This window comes from Strix uralensis, chromosome 19, assembly GCF_047716275.1.
Source record: "Strix uralensis isolate ZFMK-TIS-50842 chromosome 19, bStrUra1, whole genome shotgun sequence".
NCBI lineage: Eukaryota > Metazoa > Chordata > Aves > Strigiformes > Strigidae > Strix > Strix uralensis.
Window position 1 is genome coordinate 16,014,364 of NC_133990.1, and position 19,219 is coordinate 16,033,582.

The 19,219-nt window shown below is 61.8% G+C and overlaps 1 protein-coding gene across 4 annotated transcripts; it reads left to right on the forward strand.

Annotated features, from left to right (window-relative positions):
• Positions 1 to 268: 268 nt before the first annotated feature.
• CEP131 (centrosomal protein 131) lies at positions 269 to 16,863 on the forward strand. 4 transcript variants are annotated; one of them, XM_074888767.1, is made up of 27 exons: positions 269 to 315; positions 1,726 to 1,924; positions 2,557 to 2,642; positions 3,411 to 3,525; positions 3,929 to 4,047; positions 4,559 to 4,672; positions 4,784 to 4,933; positions 5,304 to 5,421; positions 6,212 to 6,328; positions 7,365 to 7,533; positions 7,678 to 7,778; positions 7,909 to 8,091; positions 8,466 to 8,660; positions 8,769 to 8,906; positions 9,446 to 9,571; positions 9,673 to 9,789; positions 11,064 to 11,093; positions 12,218 to 12,320; positions 12,656 to 12,857; positions 13,090 to 13,197; positions 13,344 to 13,461; positions 13,599 to 13,673; positions 13,760 to 13,902; positions 14,222 to 14,399; positions 14,489 to 14,685; positions 16,419 to 16,479; positions 16,574 to 16,863. In XM_074888767.1, exons 1-27 carry the CDS (start codon positions 284 to 286, stop codon positions 16,646 to 16,648), a joined length of 3,369 nt encoding a protein of 1,122 aa, XP_074744868.1. In that variant the 5' UTR covers positions 269 to 283; the 3' UTR covers positions 16,649 to 16,863. The 4 variants fall into 4 exon arrangements, with proteins under 4 accessions (XP_074744868.1, XP_074744869.1, XP_074744870.1 ...); XM_074888768.1 differs by having other exon boundaries at positions 8,469 to 8,660; XM_074888769.1 differs by lacking the exon at positions 11,064 to 11,093.
• Positions 16,864 to 19,219: the final 2,356 nt, after the last annotated feature.

Below are 19,219 nucleotides of genomic sequence, written 5' to 3' on the forward strand. Positions count from 1 at the left end.
CCCTCGCCCCGCCCCCTCACCTCTTGGCCCCGCCCCACCATATCATCACGACGGGCCCCTCCTTAGGCCACGCCCCCAAGCCGCACACGAGCCCCTCCCTCCTTCCTCAAACCACGCCCATCAACATGCCAATCACACAGGCACCGCCCCTCCCCCTCCCTCTGCCGCAGGCCACGCCCCCTAGTCCCGCCCTCCGCCCACCCTCTTCTACACCTCAGCCTATCCCCGCGCTTCTCCTTGCCCCGCCCCTCCCTTCCGATTGGCAGCCGCTTCGCCCCGCCTAATGGCTGGGGCGGGCCGGGGCGCGCGGCAGCGGTAGGTTGCGCGGGAGCAAGCGCGGAGCGGCTTGAGGCGGGGGGGGGGGGGGGGCACCGGGCCGGGGCCTGCTCCGAGGGGGGGGGCCGGGGGTACGGGGGGCCGGGGCCTTGTAACGGCCCCGGGGCGCCTTGTGGGGTGGGTGGCTGGAGTTAGGTAAGAAGGGCGCCGGGGCCTCAGGTGAGGCCGGGGGCTGCGGTTGAAGTCCCGGCCTCGCCCTCGGTGCTGCCCCCTCAGGAGGCCCCGGCGGGGTGCGGGTCCCTCTCACCCTCTTCTGGGCCCTTCACGCTCCTTGGAGCCCCGCACCCGTGTCGCCGCTCCTGCGGGGGGCCTGGCCTTGGGATCTGGGGGGGGCCTGGGCCTTGGGAGCCTGGGGGCCTGAGCTTGGACCTGCGGCCTCGGCCTGGGGCCTAGGAGGCTTGGGGCTGGGTGTCCTGAGCCTGGGCTTGGGCCTGGGTCCTGGGGGGCTTGGGGCTGGTTGTCCTGAGCCTGGGCTTGGGCCTGGGTCCTGTGAGGCTTGGCCTCTGTGTCCTGAGCCCGGACTCTGGGCCTGAGCCCTGTTTTCCCAGGGTGAGCCCGGCGGTTTCCATCGAGAGCCTTTTGTTTACGCGGGTTGTTGGAGGCCGAGGCATTGCCAAGGTCTCCGGTGGAGCCCCAGGAGGGGGGTGAAACCAGAGCTGCTGGGGAAGATGAGTTTAGGGACGGTTTGGGTAGTGGGATGTAAAGAAATAAAGCGACATCACGGTGGGATTTGCCTGGGCACAGCGGCAGCTCCTGGCTCGGTGCTGTGGTGGGAGGGGATGCAAAGGGGTGAAGTGGGGAGTGTGCTGCCCCCCCCGGGCTGGGACGGGGGCTCAGCTCTCCATGTGCCCTCCGAGAGGGCACAGCTGCTTCTGAACAGCTTCTGGGCAGAAATGGGGAGTGCTCAGTGGGGGAGGGATCCCTCTGGAGCTGCCCAGTTGCCGAGGCAGGGCACTGGGTGAGCTGAACCCCCTGGGCTCAGCAGAAGGGGCTGTTCTGGGCTCGCATGATCCTTTGCCAGCCATGATGTGTATGGAGTGAAGGAGCGGGGCTTTTCTCAGCTGCCTTAGTTGCCCGTTGGCCTTTAAATGAGCATTCTGGCCCATAAATGGGGCAGCAGGACATGGGATGGCTGGGGCGTTAGGTCAAAGCAGTGAGGAGATGGGTGCTGGTGTCGGGCGCTGTGAGGAGTTCACCTGCAGCCTCCCCAGGCCTCGCATTCGGGCTGTTTTTGGCATGTGAAAACACAGAGGAAGGTGTTTTGTCCCACTTGAAAACATTTACGGCTTTGCGTGCCGGCATTTGTAGGAGACAGCTGGGAGCAGAGTGCATAGTTTCTTTGCTGCACGAGGCTGGAAAGTGCCTTCACTTCTCTGTCTGTGCTTCCAGGGCCCCTTCTCTCTGCTCAAGGATGAAGAGCACCCGCAGCAGCTCCTCCTTCCAGGGCGCTGGTTCTGGTGGCGTGGAGCTGAGCCTGACCGGCCTCCCTGCGCCGGTCTCGCGGCGCCCCAGCAGCGCCTCTCCCGCCAAGCACATGGCACGCTCCATCTCGGTCACCGCTGACGGCAAACCGAAGAGGAACGCTCCGGTGAGTCCTGGGCAGGAGAGGGTCCCTTCCTTGTCCTTCATCTCCCTGCGCTGATTTCCTTCTGGAAACTCCTGAGTTCTTGGTATCTTCTGCTGGATGCTGTGGTGTTTTCAGGCCCAGCCTGCTCCTTGCTGAGCACACTCTGTTCTGGCTGGGGTCAGCAGGAGCTGTGGACGCAGTTTCTCGCTGAATGGGGCATTCTGTGAGTGTTTTTTCAGCCCAAGTGCTCACAGGGCTCTGTTAAGATCCAGTAGTGGAGAGTCTCTGCTCTCTTTGCTGAGTAATCCCTGCTGCCTTGGCAGGCTTCTTCCGCCCTCATTTGCAGGGCAGGTAATGAGCGCAGCCTGTCTCCGCTGGGGAGCTCACGCAAACGAAGGGGTTTGTGCTGGCTCAGCAGCAGCGCGGGAGCCTGAGAGGGAGCGGGGTGTCACTGCACTCTGCCTCAAGGTTGGCAGCTGTGGGGATGTGGGAAACATCTGTGTCGGGGCTGTGTTGAAGGGGTGGAAGGGTGGCACCACCAGCAGTGATATTTTAGGATTCACAGGGGGAGCCTGCCTAGGCCTGGCATCCCAGCTGTGCCTGCCCGTGCTTCTCCTTAACGTCACTGCTGAATTTAGCGCTTTCCTCCGCAGGAAGATGCGGGATCCCGGGCGATGAACAACCTCCGGAGGTCCAACAGCACCACCCAGGTTAACCAGCGGGTGAACAGCGCGTGCAGGTACAGCTCCAGCCGCCGACGTGGGTCCGTCTGTCCCAGGGATGGGACTGTGGGAAACCCCACCCATCTGTCTGACCTCCCTTGTCTGAGAGGGAGCCAGAGCCTTTCAAAAATGTACATTAAGCTCTGTCATACACATTGGGGGTTATAACCTGGCCTTGGAAAACGGAGGTCTGGGGTTTTGTTTGCTTTTTTTTTTTTTTTGGAGGGGAGGTCACTTGTTTAGGATTTGGGGAAGTAGAGTGTGTTTCTGTGGCTGGGAAGCCTCTGTTGCAAAAGACACTCAATCTAATTCCGAGGGATGGGACTGTTCTATTACAACAGCCCCTCATGGGCCCTCTGGACTGTGCTGGGAGACGAAAGGTTCTTCTTCTGTCTCCAGTGACCTCCTGGTGCTGTCTCTGAATTGTGATTTTCCGTTCTCTTGTTGCCCTGTGCCTATCCCTTTAATATATTCCATCTCCGCACGTCACGCTGAAATCTAAAGCTCTGTAAAACCGAATCATTCATAGATTCCGTGGTGGTGTAATGTTCCTCCATCCCTTTTCTCCCTCATGGCGTGACGGCAGGCGGTAGGTGTGCCTCGGCTCTGCGCTGTGCGTGCTGTCAGCGTGCCCTGCCGCCATCAGAGCGTGCTTCTCGCGGAAGCAGCCCGCGCGAGATGCGAACCCTGCTGTCTCTCTCGTGTTCCCGTTTGTCTGCCTGCAATATTAACTCCTGCACACGTGTTGTCTCCCCCTCTCTGCTTTCCCTGGGTTCGGGCTAAAGCTCGGAGCAGACGGGAGACTTCCTGACCTTCTTTGAGAGCGGTTCTGGGGGAAGAAAGAAACTGGCAAGTCTGAGCAAAATGTCCCCGGAAAAGAAAACCACGTGGAACATCTTGGTGAGGACGGGGACGTCCTGGGGCGGGTGGGTTGTCCGCTCTGCCTGCCTGAGGAGTCAGCTGCCTTTGCTGGAGGAGAGGGAGGGTTTCCCTAGACCCGAGGAGGGGTGGTACAGCTCATCTGCGATGGCCAGGCTGGGCCTTCCCCAGTCTGCAGTCAAAGCTGGCACGGTTGGGATAGCCAACGTGCTCAGCCTTATCTCTGGCCCAGGGCTTTTGGCCCAGCACCTCTGTGCTTCTGGCGGAGACAGGCAGAGGCACAGGCAAAGCCTTGAGGCTGCTGTGCTGTGGAACAGAGATTTCTTGCGTGGGGGAGAGAAACTGGCTTGCGAAGGAAGAGGGTGGTGCTCGAGGACGTGGGTTTGGCGCTTGCCTGCGCTCACGCCTGCTGCCTCCATGGCAGGATGATCAGCCGCGAGCATTCCCGGGCCCTGCCGGCTCCCGCGGCGTCGAGCCACCAGTGGGCATGAGGAGGAAAGAAGCCACCGTGCTTCTGGCAGCCAACTTCACCGCCAACAACAGGTAGGAGAGGCGGTGCTGAACTGGAGCCAGGCTGGTGTTGGGAGGAACTACACCGAGAAAACACCTGGGTGGAGGAGGGGGTGCTGGTGCTCTGCCTCTGCCAGGGCACAAGGGTCAAGTGTGGGGCAGACTGATGGCGGCGTGTACCAGGCTGGCTGGCCAGGACGCGTTTGGAGCTCGATGGATGCGTGGGAGAGGCTGTTGTCGCTCTAGAAACAAGTAAAACGTGAGCCCTTCAGGGCCGGGAGGGACTTAAGCCAAGGCTGCAAGTAGAATAGCCTGAAGAGCAGGCTGTGAGGTCTGCTCGGGCTGTGTCTGTCTGTCTGTGCACGGGGAGCGAGGAGCGAGCTCGAGAGAGCGGGCGAGTCAGTCGGGAGGCTCCTCGCCTCGGCGGCTGCTCCAGTCAGTCACAGTTGGGTTGAGGGATGTAATGCAGGGAGCGTCCGTCGTCGGTGCGTCCCATCCCCTTTGGGTCCAGCGAGTCCTAATGCCTCGTTTTCTCTCGCAAAAGGAGCAACAAGGGCGCGATGGGCAACTGTGTCACCACCATGGTGCACAACAACTACTCCACCGCCGAGAAGGGTCCTGCACCCAAAAGCTCCAACCAGGCACCCAGCTCCCTCAAGTAAGTGTGGTGAGGTCCTGGGTAGGGGGACTGTGCTGACCCCCTGTTCCTGTGCGGATGTGACACGGGATGGGGCCGGATGGGGCCAAGTATCTTCGTTTTCTCCCTTAGCAACGTCGTCAAAGCGACCTCAAACGAGGACGGTGAAAGCAGCAGCTTCGTCAAGTCGCAGAAGAATTTCTCCAGCAATAACATCATGACCCGCAACAACAACAGCAGCCTGCCCCGGAGGAAGGAGGTGACCGAGGAGGAGGCGGAGAGGTGAGGCAGAGCCGGTGCACGATGAGGCAGCAGGATGGTGCCAGGCGGAGGGCTGAGTTCCCGGGGAGCTGGGACTGGTTTGCTCTTGTCCTATGGGCCTCCAGATTTAGGAAGGGCCCCTCTTAGTGCACCTGCAGAGGCTGATTTACCCTCCCCGTGACTTGGCTCTGCGCTTTGACCAGTCCTTATCAAAAACCCAAGAGTTCCACCCCAAAACTCAGCCCGGGAAAAGGCCTCGTGGAGTCGGGGTGTGAGGGGACAGAAGTCCCGGTGCCGTGGGCGAGCTGCCCACGCTCTGCTGCAGCAGGATGGGGCTGGCGGCTGCAGGGGGGGACCCTGGGGGCCGCGCTGACCCTCCCTCTCCCCACAGGTTCATCCAGCAGGTGAACTTGGCCGCCGTGACCATCCAGCGCTGGTACCGCCGCCACTCGCAGCGGCACAGGGCGGCAGCGGCGGCTCTGGGGCGGCTGTTGGCTTCCAAACGGGAGGTCAGTCCTGTCCGCTGCCTTGTAGCTCAGAGCCTTCTGACACCCGTGTCCCGCTCGCCTTGCTGGCAGGGGAATTTGAGGCCGTCTAGTCACCCCCCAACCGAGATCTGAGCTGTGGGAGACAAGCAGGCTTTGGCTTTGCATCTAGCCAGCCCCTCGCGGTCCAGAGAGCCAGGGAGGGTCCCGTCCCTGGGGAGATGTGCTGGCTGTGCTGGGGGAAAGCCCGGCTTTGGTTCCGGGGGGAGTTCAGGCCGGGAGCCCCTGGGCTCAGCGCTGCACGGCTCCGGTCTACCAACCCCCTTCAGCTACGAGTGGGCAGATGCTTGGCAGCAGCAGCACAAATCCTGCTGAATTCTTATTGTCTTGGACACGCTGGTGGCCAGAGGAGGGATCCCCTGTCTCAGCTCCTCGTAGCGAATCAGTAACGAGTTGGCTCTTTAGAGAGCGACGACTCATCTGCAGCTATTTGTGTTTCTTTGTGTTTAATTATTTATCCCAATAACAAAAAGTACTGTAGCTCTTGCATGTGAGAGTCTATTTTTAAGCCTTGTCTCCTCGGTGGTTTCAGACCCAGATGACTAATAATTGCATTTAGTATCTAAAGAAAATAAGCTGCTCTGAAGTGGAGCTTTTCTGAAGGCTCTTTACCTGCACGGAGGGGAGGACAGAGGGGATGGAAAGCCTGAATATGGGCTGACCTCAGATGCAGTGTGCCCTTTCCCACTTTTCTGCTGTGGGTGGTGGGTGCTGCAGAGCTCTCAGTAACATTTTTGACCCTCTTCTCTGGAAGGAAAGGCAGCAGCAGATGGAGGAAGGGAATATCCTGGATTTACGCGAGAGGAAGGACAAGGAACGCCAGAAGATCCGAGAGGAGAAGGCACGCCTGGCCAGGCGCGCTGCCATCCAGGTAGGGCCAAGGCAAGGGTGTTGTGGCCTGGGTGAGGCCAGTTTGTTGGCATCTTCTTGTGAGGCAGCGAGAGGGCCTCTGCTCTGCATCTCTAGGGCTTTGCACGGAGCAGGATTAGAGCCAGCCGTGGCAATGGAGTGCTCCCTACGGAGCCGGAGGTGCCGTAGAGCGGTTTCCCGTTGTGCTCCTGCCAAGCCTTGGCAGCTCATTCAGAGCTTGGAAAGACAATGCTGGTTTCAGTCTCATTTTCGGGAAAAGGGGTGACCACGTTGGACCAGAGAGCCTGTAACTGCAGCTCCCCGGAGTGGCCGAGGACAAGAATGCCCTGGGAAAGGGACCCTCCTCATGAGCAGGTCCCTCTGGGGTGGGCTGAGCGCCGCTCCGTGCCCGTTGGCAGGAAGCACCTCGCTGTTTTCACCCCGTTCTTGCAGCCCCATTTGCAGCAGGAAAGGGCCAGTGCTCCTGGGGCACAGACTGGGGGGCTGGCACAGACTATGGAGAGTTGCGTGTTGCCTTGTGGTATAGCCAAAGGTTTTTTAAACCCCCAATTTCTCTTTGCCCTAAATGGAATCATGTTTCATCGGGGCAGAGGAGGAGGGGGGGGTGTCAGGGGAGACGCAGCAGTGAGCAGCTGGAGGACGCCGAAATGCCGCAGCAGCCTTGCAGACACGTGCTTGTGCCTGAAGTGATTTCCCAAATCTCGGCTGAGGCGTCCCTGGGCACCGCGGCGTCGCTGCGCTGCTTGGCCCTTGGGATCCGGGGGACCTTTACGGAGCAGCAAAGGACGTCGTGCAGGGGCGTGTGAGCAGGGTTGGCAAGTGCTGGCCAGACCCTGGCCACCACCAGAGCAGCGAAGAGAAGAGCTGCTGTTCCTGTGCCTCCCCTTTCTCCAGAGTTGTCCTTGTTAACCCTTCAGCAGCAAGCGCGCAGGCTGTTGCTGTCTCCCAGGCCCTTGCCAGCGCTCGAAGCAGGGCAGGTACGTGTCAAAACACACCCTGTGCCGGGCAGGACGCTGACGCCTTGTCTGTCCCTACAGGAACTGCACCAGAAAAGGGCCCAGAAGACTTTGGACGCAAAGCGCTTGGCAGAAGAAGAGCTTGCGCTGGTGAAGGAGAGCAGAAGGGTAGCAAAGAAGAAATCTGCCAAACCTGCTTCTGCAAGGAACGTCAGTCCTGCCAGCAGCGTCACCAAAGCCAATAATGCTGGTGAGTCCCTTCTGCAGGTCTCCGGTGCTTTTGGAGCAGCACGTGAGGGGGAAGGAGGAGGATGGAGGAGCAGTTCTCACTCTGGGGAGCTGCTTCAAAGGGGCTGGTTGTTGCAAGCACCTGAGAACAGTCTGGTTCCTGCAGAGGCCAATTTCCACCTGGTAGCTGCAGAGCCAGAAGAAAGTGGCCTCGCAGACCTCGGCTCTGCGCCCTCGCGGGACCCTGAGGCCGAGGACAAGCTGCAGGTGGGTCTGGCTTTGCCTCGTGGGGCTCCTGGTACCACCTCTTCTGCCAGGGTGGTTTTGGAACCTCCGCTGACTTCTGGGGAGATCCAGCAAATTGTTTTATTGCAAGGTGCATCGTCTTCTCCCCTAGGACGTGAGCTCCAGAGAGACGGGCGGCGAGGATCTGGAGACGGTGGTGACTGCTGTCAGCAGGGCTCAGTCCAAGGTCACGCTCAATGAGCTGCTGGACACGCTCAGGCTCTTGGAGGAAGAGCCAGAGCTACTGCCCCCACCGAAGCTCTTCAAGAAGGACAGATATGCCTGGATAGACGGGGTAAGCAGAGGGCTGAGGCCGGTGCATCCATCCCCTGACAGCGACGGCTGCCTGGGGAGAGCAGGTTCCCCTGTGGGCTGCCTTCTGCCAGCGCCTGCAGGGGGGTGGAGGGTGAGAAATACAGCTGGTTCACTGCTGGAGAGAGGCAGAGGAGGGGGGAGGCTGGAGGCAGAGGAAGGGGAAGGCTGGTGCAGCCAAGACTTGGGCATCTGCAGGGAGGAGTAAAACCATGCAAGGGGTGTGGCAGGAGTGGGGTTAGCACAGGGTGGTTACTGGGGTGCAGTGGGAGGACTGGGCTGCAGTGATGGGGAAGAGCCAGCACCTCTTCTCCTGAGCCTTCCCCTGGGTGCTCATTCACAGCTGTGTCTGCCCAGCAGGAGCCCAGCTCCAATTCCTTAACTGCTGACAACTTGGAGAAGTTTGGGAAGCTGAACCACTCCCCGGGGGTCCCCGAGGATGGGGCCCTGCTCTCAGAGGCCAAACTCCAAAGCATCATCAGCTTCCTGGATGAGATGGAGAAGTCGGAACAGGAGAGGCCCAGGTCGGCCGCCTCGGCCACGCAGCGGGAGGTGAGTGCTGAGGCGAGGGCCCATCTGTGTTGGAGAGGTGGAGACCATGGGGGAAAGGTTCCCAGTGCTCCCCACCACCTTTTAATCATTTTTTTGTCGTCGTGGCAGGGTCTCCTCTCAGAAGAGGAGCTGGCTCACTTGGAGCAGGCCTCAGCTGTTGCCACAGAGGTCACAAGCTCCATCATGAGGCTGAAGCTGGAAGTGGAGGAGAAGAAGCGAGCCATCAACCTGCTGCAGACAGCCCTGGTGTGTGAGCCAGATGCATTTGTGTGCTGGGGAATGAAGGCCAAGAGCCCTCAGTTGATGTTTTCTTGGGACAGTGGCTCTGAAGCACAAGATGAGGGCTCTGTGGTGAACAGGGATCCCCAGCTGCAGTGCTCCTGGAGCTAGTGCTGAGGAGCTGGTGGGTGTGAGGGCGTGCCGCAGCCTCTGTCGCTGTTAGCGTGACGCCCTGCAGGGTCCTTCCCACTCTGGTGGGGGCTTTGCTCCGATTTTTACCTGTCCTGACTTGAAAACCTTCCTCAGACTCCCCTCCCTGGCAGGTGCCTGACTGGTCGCTCAGGACCTGGCTGAACTCTTCCTGTGCCCCCTGGGGGTTTGGGTGTTCTTGCTGACAGCGGGGCAGGAGCTGAGTCCCTGTGAGTCTCAGGGACTTTGATTTAGCTCCGTTCCTCCTTGTTCTGGCCTGACGGTGCCTCACAGGTCTGACAGTTACCTCCTGTATGCACGCTGGTGTAACTTCCCCCTCTAATGTCTTGTGGCTGTTTCTCCCTTGCATCCAAAAGGCTCAGCAGAGGGAACTGACTGTCCGACACGTCAATCAGACCGAGAAGGAGCTCGGCCACCAGCTCAGGCTGCAGAGGGAACAGTATGAGGCAGCTATCCAGAGGCATCTGGCCTTCATCGACCAGGTAATCTCTCATCCCAACTCCAAATGATGCTTCTGAAGCCAGAAGCTGAGCTGGCTCTACCCTGCCTGGCCGCCTCATACCTCTTCTTCGCCCTGCCTTAGCTCATCGATGATAAGAAGGTGCTGAGTGAGAAGTGTGAGGCTGTGGTAGCTGAGCTCAAACAAGTGGATCAGAAGTATGGCAAGAAGATCACGCAGATGCAGGAGCAGCATGAGCTGGTGAGGGGACAGGGAAGGTGGCGGAGGCAGGGGGAGGAGACGTGCCATGGCCAGAGTTGGTTGGTTTTGCTCAAATGGGGCCTCTGCCCGGAGCAGTACGGCCTCTCTCACCTCGGTGGTTGTTCTGGGGAGCCCTTTGTGCAGAGAAAGGCCGTGTCGCCCGCGGAGCTTTGCTCTGGCTCCCCAAGAGGCTTATGTCCTCTGCTGCCCAAAGCCGGGTGCATGGATCTGACCAAGAGACGGTGGCAGCTCCCAGGGGCTCTGCTGGGAAAGACCCTTCCCACACATCCTGCCGTGGGCAGAGCTCTCCCCAGGCCGGGGGGCGACTGCGGGATCTCGCTTTGGCAGAGGCAAAAGCGGCTGCTGGCACAAACCCGATGCTGCAGAGGAATTTGTACCTGGGGTCGTATCCTGAGCTGGGTGACTTCCAGCCCCCGGTGCAGGCGCAGGGCTGCCCTCAGAGCTAAATGGGGGTAAGATTATAAAGCACCATGGGGTGTATCCGCTGAGGTTCGCTGGGCTGTTGCCCTGACCAGCGCCCAAACACACAGAGGGCTGTTTCCCTGGCGAGGCTGTGCTGCCTGCTCGGGCTGGCAGCTCCCTGGGGAGCAGGCAGAGAGCTCCCTCTCCTGCAGACGGAGACACCTCGGCTGGCCCTGTGCCGGGCCTGGCAGGAAGGCAGCACCGCTGGCTCGCAGCTCCGCCACGGGACTCATCCTGGCTCTGCTTGTCAGCCCAGTCCCTGCTCGCACGGGCTCTGGAGCAGGGCAGGTGTTCACCCCAGTCTGTGCCTGTTCAGACAGACGCCCTCCCGCAGACAAAGCGAAGGCTCACTTGGCTTGCTTGGCTGTACTGTTTAAACCTGAGTTTTGAGCCCAGCCGAGAGGAAGAAGCCAGCACAGGGTTGCTGTGCTGGGTGCCTGGAGGGGCCCCTTCCTGCGCGGGGCTGGGGGGAACGGGGCTGGTTTTGCTGCCGCAGCCTGTGCGGGGCAGAGGAGGTGCCTCCATTACCTCTCGCTCCCCGCTCGCAGCAGGGCAGCAGCGCTGGGAACGGCCCAGGAGCCCGACTCCGCTCTGCAGCCCCTTTGTTGTCCCTGTTCCCTTTGGCTGCGCCTCCCCTCGCTCCATGGGACCCCGGCCTCCCCCTCCAGCCCTGCCCGTGGCTCTCGCACACACACGGCTTTTTGGTTTTGCCTCTCCCCTCCCATCTCCCCTCTCCCCTGTGACTCTGCGATTCCCCTTCTCTCTCCATCCCCTCCTTTCTTTCTCCCCAGGTCTGGCGCACTTTGGGCCCCTTTTGCGAGGTAAATGTGGTCTTTGCTTTTTTTTTTTTTTTTTTGGTGCCTTGCCCTTCTGCTCTCATGCCCTGGCCTGCTCTGGCTCTGCAGGCGCCTGCAGGCAGCAGGGCTGGGCTGGGATCTCCCCGTCTGCAGCAGGGTCAGCCCCACCAAGGAGCCCCTTCACCACGTCTCCCCAGCCCACGTACTCAGCTGCTGCCTTCAGCTTGTCCCTGTCTTCCTGTGCAGATTTTCCTGCCCCTTTTTTCCCCTAAGAGCTGTGTGGGCAGCCCCCTGCTCTTTCCCTCTCTGTGCCGTGGCCGGGTAACAAGCTCCTGGGTGTCCAGCCACACACTCATCCTCGGGAGCTGTGACACGTCCCATGTCCTGCACGCGGATGTCATCTGCCCGTGCTGAAATGGAGCCGTTTCTGGCCCAGCTTTCCCTCGGCCAGTGCCTTTCTCACCAGAAACCCCAGCACAGAAATACACGGTGCTTCGACCGGCTTTTGCCGACAGGAGTGCCAGGGAAGAGCTCCCTGGGCAGCAGGGCCTGGGTGTTTCTCTGGCTTTTTGGCCAGAGCAGAGGGTTGAGGAGGAAGGGAGAGCAGCGGCTGTGCCTGGGCTGTGCAGCCTCTGAGTCTTTGAAGAGTTTTGGGGTGCTGCAGGAGCTTGGTTTGCAGTGGTACTGTGGTGTTGGGAGGTGTGTCTGTCTGTCTGTCCTCCTGCCGGAGGGTCTTCCATGCCGGGGAGAGAGGGGAGGCTGGAGAAGAAAACATCTTCACACACAACCCCGCATCTGTCCTGCATGCCGGGACGGTCGGCAGCCCCCCGTTCCCCTCTGCTCTCTGTTGGTGCTCTCGTGGCTCAGCCAGTGAGCGTTTTCCCAAGGGTTTTGCTCTTTTCCCCCATGCTCAGGGTCTGCGGGGCAGCAGCAGCCCCATCCCGTGAGAGGGGAGAAGGCGCTGGCAGAGCATGTGGCTGCTTCTCCAGCCTGGGAGAACGTGCCTGGCCGGGGCTGTGAGAGTCATCTGCCTGCAGCTCAGGCTGCCTGCTCTTGCCTGCATTTTCCTTCCTGACAGCCGGGCTCCCAGGCTAGTGGCTGTTCTCCCCTGGTTTGTCTCTGAATCTGTCCCATTTGTTCCTAAACAGGAGATCAAGAAACTGAAGGAACTGATGAGCGCAACTGAGAAAATCAGGCGGGAGAAGTGGATTGATGAGAAAACTAAAAAGATCAAAGAAATCACTGTGAAAGGTACGGGCACGGTCCCTCGGCGGCAGCAGGAGTTGGGCCGGTGCAGGGGTCACATCTGTCTGGTCCGGGAGAGGGGCAGAGTCTGGGAGAGAAGCCTCTGCCAGCTCAGGGAAGAGCTGCTCAGTGTGGGCAGACTCTGCTCCCTGTGTTCGGTAGAGACGGATGCTAGAGGGCAAGAAAACCCGTGTGTGCTCGGCTCCTCTTTCTCAGCAGCCCCTCTTTGCTGAGTTGATGTGTTTGCAGCCTCCTTGCCAGTTGGCCAAGGCCAAGGGCACCGGTGTTGGGGTCTGTAGAGCTCCAGGGCTGAGGGGTAACTGTCCTTCCCGCTGCCCCAGGGCTGGAGCCGGAGATCCAGAAGCTCATTGCCAAGCACAGGCAGGACATCAGGAAGCTGAAGATGCTGCACGAGGCCGAGCTGCTGCAGTCGGATGAGCGGGCTGCCCAGCGCTACGGCCGGCAAGCGGAGGAGCTGCGGGACCTGCTGGAGCGGGAGAAGGAGGAGCAGAGCCAGCGGGAGAGGGAGCGGGCCCGGCAGCGGTACGTGGGGGGCTGCACCGTGGTTTGGGATGGGGGTGAGTTCCCAATATTTGCAGCAGTTAATATCTGCAGGGAGCAGCCTCTTCTCTCCACCAGCCCGAAGTGGGAGATGCTGGTGAACCAGGGGTCAGACCAGCCCCTGATCAGCTCTGGAGGGGATGGGATGGGGCAGGGTGGAGGGTGGATGAATGCCTGAAGCCAGGCATGTCCCTGAGGCCGCTGTGCCCCGCAGGTGCGAGCAGCAGCTGGAGCAGGAGGAGCAGGCGCTGCAGCAGCAGCGACGCCGACTCTACGCTGAGGTGGCCGAGGAGAAGGAGCGGCTCAGCCAGCAAGCGGCCAGGTGAGAGGGCTTGGGAGCGGTGGGGCTGGTTTCCCCAGGCCAGGCTTTGGTGGAAAGGGGCTGGTGCTTGAGGAGGAGGAGGAGGAGGAGGGACGGCGAGGCCAGGCTGGTGCGGACGTTGGGAGCTGCGGTCTGTGTGCGGGCAGGCAGAGAGCGGAGGCAGAGGAGCTGCGGCGGCAGCTGGAGGCGAGCAGCTCGGCTGTCACCAGGGCGCTGAAGGAGGAGTACGCGAAGGAGAAAGAGGAGCAGGAGAGGAGGCACCAGGTCTGGTTTTCCCCTCACATCTGCGTCCTGGATCACTGTTCTCGGGTGCGAGCAGTCCAGTCCCCACGCCGGGGTGGTGCCGGGGGCTGCTCCCAGCCGGCGTAGGGCTGAGCAGTTGCTTTCTTGTCTCTCCCCAGGCAGAAGTGAAGGTCCTGAAGGACCGGCTGGAGATGGAGAAGCAGGCCTGGGAGGCGAGCTACGTGAAGAAGGAGGTAATGACGAGAGCTGCTCTTCTCCAGAGGTGCCACCCTCGGGATCTGAGAGGGTCGGAAGCAACGTTTGCCATCTCTGTCCCCAGGAAGCCTGGCTGCTCTCCCGGGAACGGGAGCTGCGGGAGGAGGTGAGGAAGGAAAGAGACAAAGAGATCGAGTTGGTGATCCAGCGCCTGGAGGCCGACATGTCCTCGGCCAAGGAGGAGTGCGAGAGGGCAGCAGAGAACAGGTAGTGAGGAGTGGGAGGAGGGAGCCCGCGAGTCCCAGCTCCTCACAGGCAGGTCCCCTTCCCCTGAGCCCTGCGCATCTCTCCAGCGAGCTCTGGACACTGCAGCTGGATGGTGTGAGCAGCGTTAGTGCAGGGAGGAGTGACTGGTGGGATTGAAGTTTACCTCTCGCTGAGGAAATGGCCCTGGATCTCCCGTGGGGCAGATCCCCCCCCAACTCCTTGCTGCTGTGTCGGGGTCCCTCCTGCAGCACGACAGTGCCTGGGGACGGGCCCTGCAGTGCTGGGCTGAGCCAGGCTGCCTGTCCTTTCCTTCTGTTAGGATTAAGAGGATCCGAGACAAGTATGAGGTAGAGCTCCAGGAGCTGGAGAGGTCTGAGCGGAAGCTGCAGGAGCGCTGCAACGACCTGAAGGGGCGGCTGGCAGAGCTGGAAGGGGAGAGCATTCGTCTGCAGGGCCTGCTGAAGCACAAGGAGCAGGAGGTGGAGGAGATCCAGAAGGTGAGTGCTCCATGCCCTGCCGTGCTCTGGCCCCCCGCATCGCCCCGTGCCTGTCAATGTCTCAGTGTCCCCTCTCTGCACTGCTGCAGGTGAGGGATCAGCTGACCCAGGAGCGGAGCAGCCTGGCCGAAGTGATCCGGCAGGAGTTTGTCGACAGGCTGGTGGGGTCGGAGGAGGAGAACAAGCGGCTCAAGGCAGAGATGGCGGAGATGAGAGCCCGGCAGCGCCTGGAGCTGGACAGGGTAGTGCGTGAGAAGGACAAAGAGCTGGAGGAGCTTCACAGGAGGTGAGGCTGTGCCGGGCTGGGCTCACAGCTGGGGCTGCGGGTGCAGAGCTCCCCGGGTGCATTGCAGGAGCATGTCTGCAGGGCGGCATCCTCCACAGAATCCCAGAATCATCTGGGTTGGAAAAGCCCTCGAAGCTCCTCCAGTCCAACCATTCACCTCACATTGACTGTTCCCAACTCCACCAGATCCCTCAGCGCTGGGTCAACCCGACTCTTCAACCCCTCCAGGGATGGGGACTCCCCCCCTGCCCTGGGCAGCCCATTCCAACGCCCAACAGCCCCTTCTGCAAAGAAATCCTTCCTAAGAGCCAGTCTGACCCTGCCCTGGCGCAGCTTGAGGCCATTCCCTCTGGTCCTGGCGCTGGTTCCTTGGCTCAAGAGACTCATCCCCCCTCTCTGCACCCTCCTTTCAGGGAGTTGGAGAGGGCCAGGAGGTCTCCCCTCAGCCTCCTCTTCTCCAGACTAAACCCCTCCAGTTCCCTCAGCCGCTCCCCATCAGACCTGTGCTCCAGATCCTCCGGTGCAGTTTCCAGTCCTGTCAGGGCAAAATGGGCAGTGGGGTCTCACCCGAGCTGGCTGCCTGCTCAGCCGCTGTCAGTCCTCTGGCCCTTGTGACTTCTAGCCTGCTCTGTGTCACCCTGTCCCCAGGGCTGCTCCCTTGTGTGCCTGGAGGACGCGGTGGGCAGCTGGAGCAGCATGAGGGCTCCTGCCAGCTCTGTCTGCGGTTGCTCCCTGGCAGGGGCACTGCAAGCCAGCCCGGTTCACGGTCAGCTGCCGGCAGGCTCTGCCCTGGGGACCACACGATACCCATGATTGCAGCCACAGCATCTTGCTTGGCAGATTTACCCCTCCAGAGGGGCTGGGAAACCGATTTCCCCCCTCCCCGAGCGCAGGGGAGGCAGCAGCCTGCTGCTGGGTCGGGGCTCGGCCGGTTGCTGCAGAGCCACAGAGCTTGGGGACAGCTGTGGTGTCCCCAAAACGCGCCAGGGTCCCAGGCTGTGTCTGCGGGGAGCAGGGGCTGTGCCGTGGGGCTTGGCTCCATCCTGCGCTCAGTGGGGAGACGGTGCTGGGAGCGTCGGGCAGAGCCATAAGGCTTCCTCTTCCCTCCAGCCTGCCTGCGGAGGAGGCATTTTGCAAGTAAAAGGAGAATCGGAAGGGGAAGCGCGTGGTGTCCTGCGGGAGCTCTTCCTGCGTGGGGCAGAGCCGTCCCTCCTGTCAGTGTCCCTGCGGAGCTGCTCCCTGCCAGCGGTGACGAGAGGCTGTTGGACGAGCACTCGGAGCTCGCTGCCTCTCCCGGGTCCTGCCGAGTGATTCCCACTCGCTCAGAGCCTGGCTCATAACTCGAGTGTGAGATAACGAGGATCCCCTTTCCGCTTCCGTCCCTTACGTCCAGCCTGGCAGAGGTTGAAACGTGGAAAGTCTGGTGCTTGGAGAGCTGGGGGGAAGAGTCTGGCTGTGAGGGAGCAGCCGTGGGCTTGAGAAATGGGAAGAAACTTAAAATCCCTTCCCTGTGGTCCTGTTAATTAAGTTTTGTGAAGCTAATGTCCCCTTCTTCCTATAGATGACATAACGCTCACTAAAGGAATAAAGGTGCTTGTAGAGGTGACAGCACCCAGAGCTGCTGCTGCCGCGCATCGGGGCAGGGGAGAGGGGCTGAAATCACCCTCCCGGGGCATGGGGCCAGCCCGGTGGTGGGGCTGCGGTCCTCAACCTCTCTCTGTCCATCTGCTCAGGGTGAAGACAGCAGTTGTGAGGAAGGAGGAGAGTGTGAGCAGCCTTCGGAAGCAGTACGAGGTGAGTGAGGGCGGCAGCCGGCCCCCGCTTCGCCCCTCGCCCGCGGCTCTGCCCCGGGGCGCAGCGAGCTCTCCCTCCCTGTGCCCTGTTGCAGGCGGCCGTGCAGAGAGCCGACCGCCTCGAAGCCCTCCTGGAGCAACAGCGAAAGCAGCTGCTGGTCACCAAATGACCCCCCCGCCGATGGGTAGGGCTTGGGGGTACTCCGGGGCGCCTGCTGGACCCACCTTTGGGGGGAGCAGGCACCTGGGGCTGGGCTCAGGCTCTCCCCTCCCTCAACCTTCAATTTTCACAGCCTGGTCCCAGTGCTGTGGCCGTGAGCCCGCCCAGGGCAGCCTGGGGGTGTTCGGGGGTTGTTTTAACAGTAAATCTGTGTTGGTTTCTACAGCTGTTTGTGTTTGATCTGTGTCCTCTGTGGGCCCGGGGGGCTCTGCCCTGGTGCCACCCACAACTTCTTTCTTTGCTGGTGTGGGTGGGCAGCACCCCCTATCTCCCCCCTGTTCCTGCTTCCCGAGACCTTCCCGTGGTGGGATGTGTGGGACGTGCGGGGCTGAGCTGGGCCATGGGAGCTTCCTCTCAGGAGCAGCTGGAGATTTTAAGGTTGGGGGGCCGGGCTGAGGCCCCCCCATTCCCACCAGCCAGCGAGGGATGGGTGGTGGTGGGTGCTGTCACCCCACAGCCCAGGCACACGGGTGCTGGCTCCGACAGTGCCCAGCTCTGCTCCTTCTAAAACAAAATATCCAGGATGCTGTGGGGAGGCGGTTTGTGATCCTGCAGCCGCTGCTACCTGCAAATCTCTCAGCGCCCTGTGACAGCGACGGGAAATGCCTGGGCTGGGCCGGCGGCATCTGTTTCCTCTCGGTAGGGAGCGTGCGACCGCTCCTCCACAGCCTTTTCCCTCCAAGGAGGCCGGGGCTCGGTGCGGGGGGCGAGCAGATGTTCGCTCCTTGGAGCCCCAGGGGGTTTCTCATCCATCTCGCCAGCCTGTGCACTCGGCTGGGCAGCGCCAGGTGGGCTGTGGGGCTCCCTCTGCCCCCGGCAGCGCTGCCAGAGCTCCCTTCCTCCTTCGGGGGAGACCCCCGGGTGCTGCTGAGGGACCCTTTGGTGCTCCAGCCAAGTTTGGCTACTTCCCGGCACTGGTGTTGGTCCTGGCGTGGGCTCCTGGCTGCAGCTGCGAGGGGGATGTGGTCCCAAGGCCCCCAGGGCTGCCCTCAGCCCCCACATGCCCCTTACCCACACCCGTGCTTGGGCACTGGCCAGGGGTGGCTTGACCATGGGTGTCGGGGGCCAGGGGCGGCTCCTCCAGCCCCGGGGTGCTGCTGGCTGCAGCAGCGTGGCTCCTTTCTCCTCTGGGGCTGGTCTCTGCTCCCCCCTTGCTCAGCTTTTCCCCTCTCAGCCCTCTGAAGAGGCAGCGAGGCTGGGGAGGAGCAGCGGCTCCCTTTGGCCGGGAAAAACTGAGCACTGGGCTTGTTTTCACTGCTCTTGCTTTTCTAACGACTGTTTCCTGAGCGCTGCTTCCGTCCTCCGCCCCTTCGCAGCCTCCGCTTGGGCCACCCCGAGCCTTTTGCTGGCAGCTCCCGCTCCCGGCCCTGGTTGGGTGCTGGAAGCTGCTGTGGTCAAATTGATTAATCACGCGAAATCTGGCATGGGAGGAGAAGAGGGGGTCACCCCCCTTGCTGCCTGTGCGCAGCCCCCCTCGATGATGTGCAGGATGGCAGCACCCTGGGCCCTGTCTGGCATCACCGCCTGGGTGGTGGGCACCCCTGGGTGCCCCGTGTGCCCAGCCCGGCTCCTGCAGCCTCCCCTGGGGCTGGGTCCTCCCCCCGGCGCTGGGTTCCTCTAGCACCTTCCCCTCCCTGCCCCTCCCCAGCGTCACCAAGGCTCATTTCTAGGCCAGTGCCCGGTTCAGGCATGAATAAATCAGTGGTGTTGCATAACCGGGGACGCAGATTTTCACCGGCTGGCTGCCTGCGCCCGGCTGCTGCGCCAGCGCCGGACACCCCCCTCCCTGCACCCCGGGGGTCCCCTGGGACCAGGGTTGTCACCTACGTGGTACAAGCCCCGTCCCTTGCCGGCCAGCAGCACAGCGGGCGGTGAGCCAGGCTGGCGGTGGTGGCTCTGCCAAAGATCCCCAATTAAGGAGCCCGTCTCCCCCCCTCCCCAGGCCAGGATTAGGTGGGATGAGCGGAGCCCCTTGGCAGCCGGTGAGCCTGGCCGCGGGTCCGGGAAGGAGGTCAGGAGCGCAGGGTGCTTTTGGCAGCCGCCGCGCGCAGAGATCGCGGCTCAATCTGGTGTCTGCCCCGGAGGGGATTAGCCGTGGCCCCAGACAAATCAGCTGGGAAGCCGGAGCAAGTTGGCAGGATCTGTGCGGGGTAATCTCCCCCACTAATTGGGGCCGGCGTGCTGCTCGCCTGCCTGAGACGGGGCGAGGGGATGGCGGTTGGGCTGGTGCCACCTCGTCCCCTGCTGCAGCCTGGGGGGATCCTCGCTGGGGCTTTTGGCCTCAATTCTTCTTTGGGATCTTCTCTTTCACAGCCACATCAGAAAAGCGCAAGGAATCAGGGCGAGAGGAGGGTGGTGGGGGGCACAGAGCGGGCCCAGGGGTTTGGGGGACCTCGACATGGCTCAACCCGGCTCCCAGCCATGTCAAACGGAGCTGCTGGGGCTGAGCTGCCCTGTCACCCCCCAACACAACAGCCGGGTGATTTCATCGTCTCCCGCTCGCCGAAGCCGCCGCTGCCCC

Excerpts from the sequence above, each read along its gene's own strand:
- CEP131 (XM_074888767.1), top strand. The coding sequence starts at position 284 with ATGGCTGGGGCGGGCCGGGGCGCGCGGCAGCG. Across the intron at positions 1,925-2,556 it reads AACCGAAGAGGAACGCTCCG|GAAGATGCGGGATCCCGGGC; the intron begins GTGAGTCCTGGG and ends TTTCCTCCGCAG. Across the intron at positions 9,790-11,063 it reads TGCAGGAGCAGCATGAGCTG|GTCTGGCGCACTTTGGGCCC; the intron begins GTGAGGGGACAG and ends CTTTCTCCCCAG.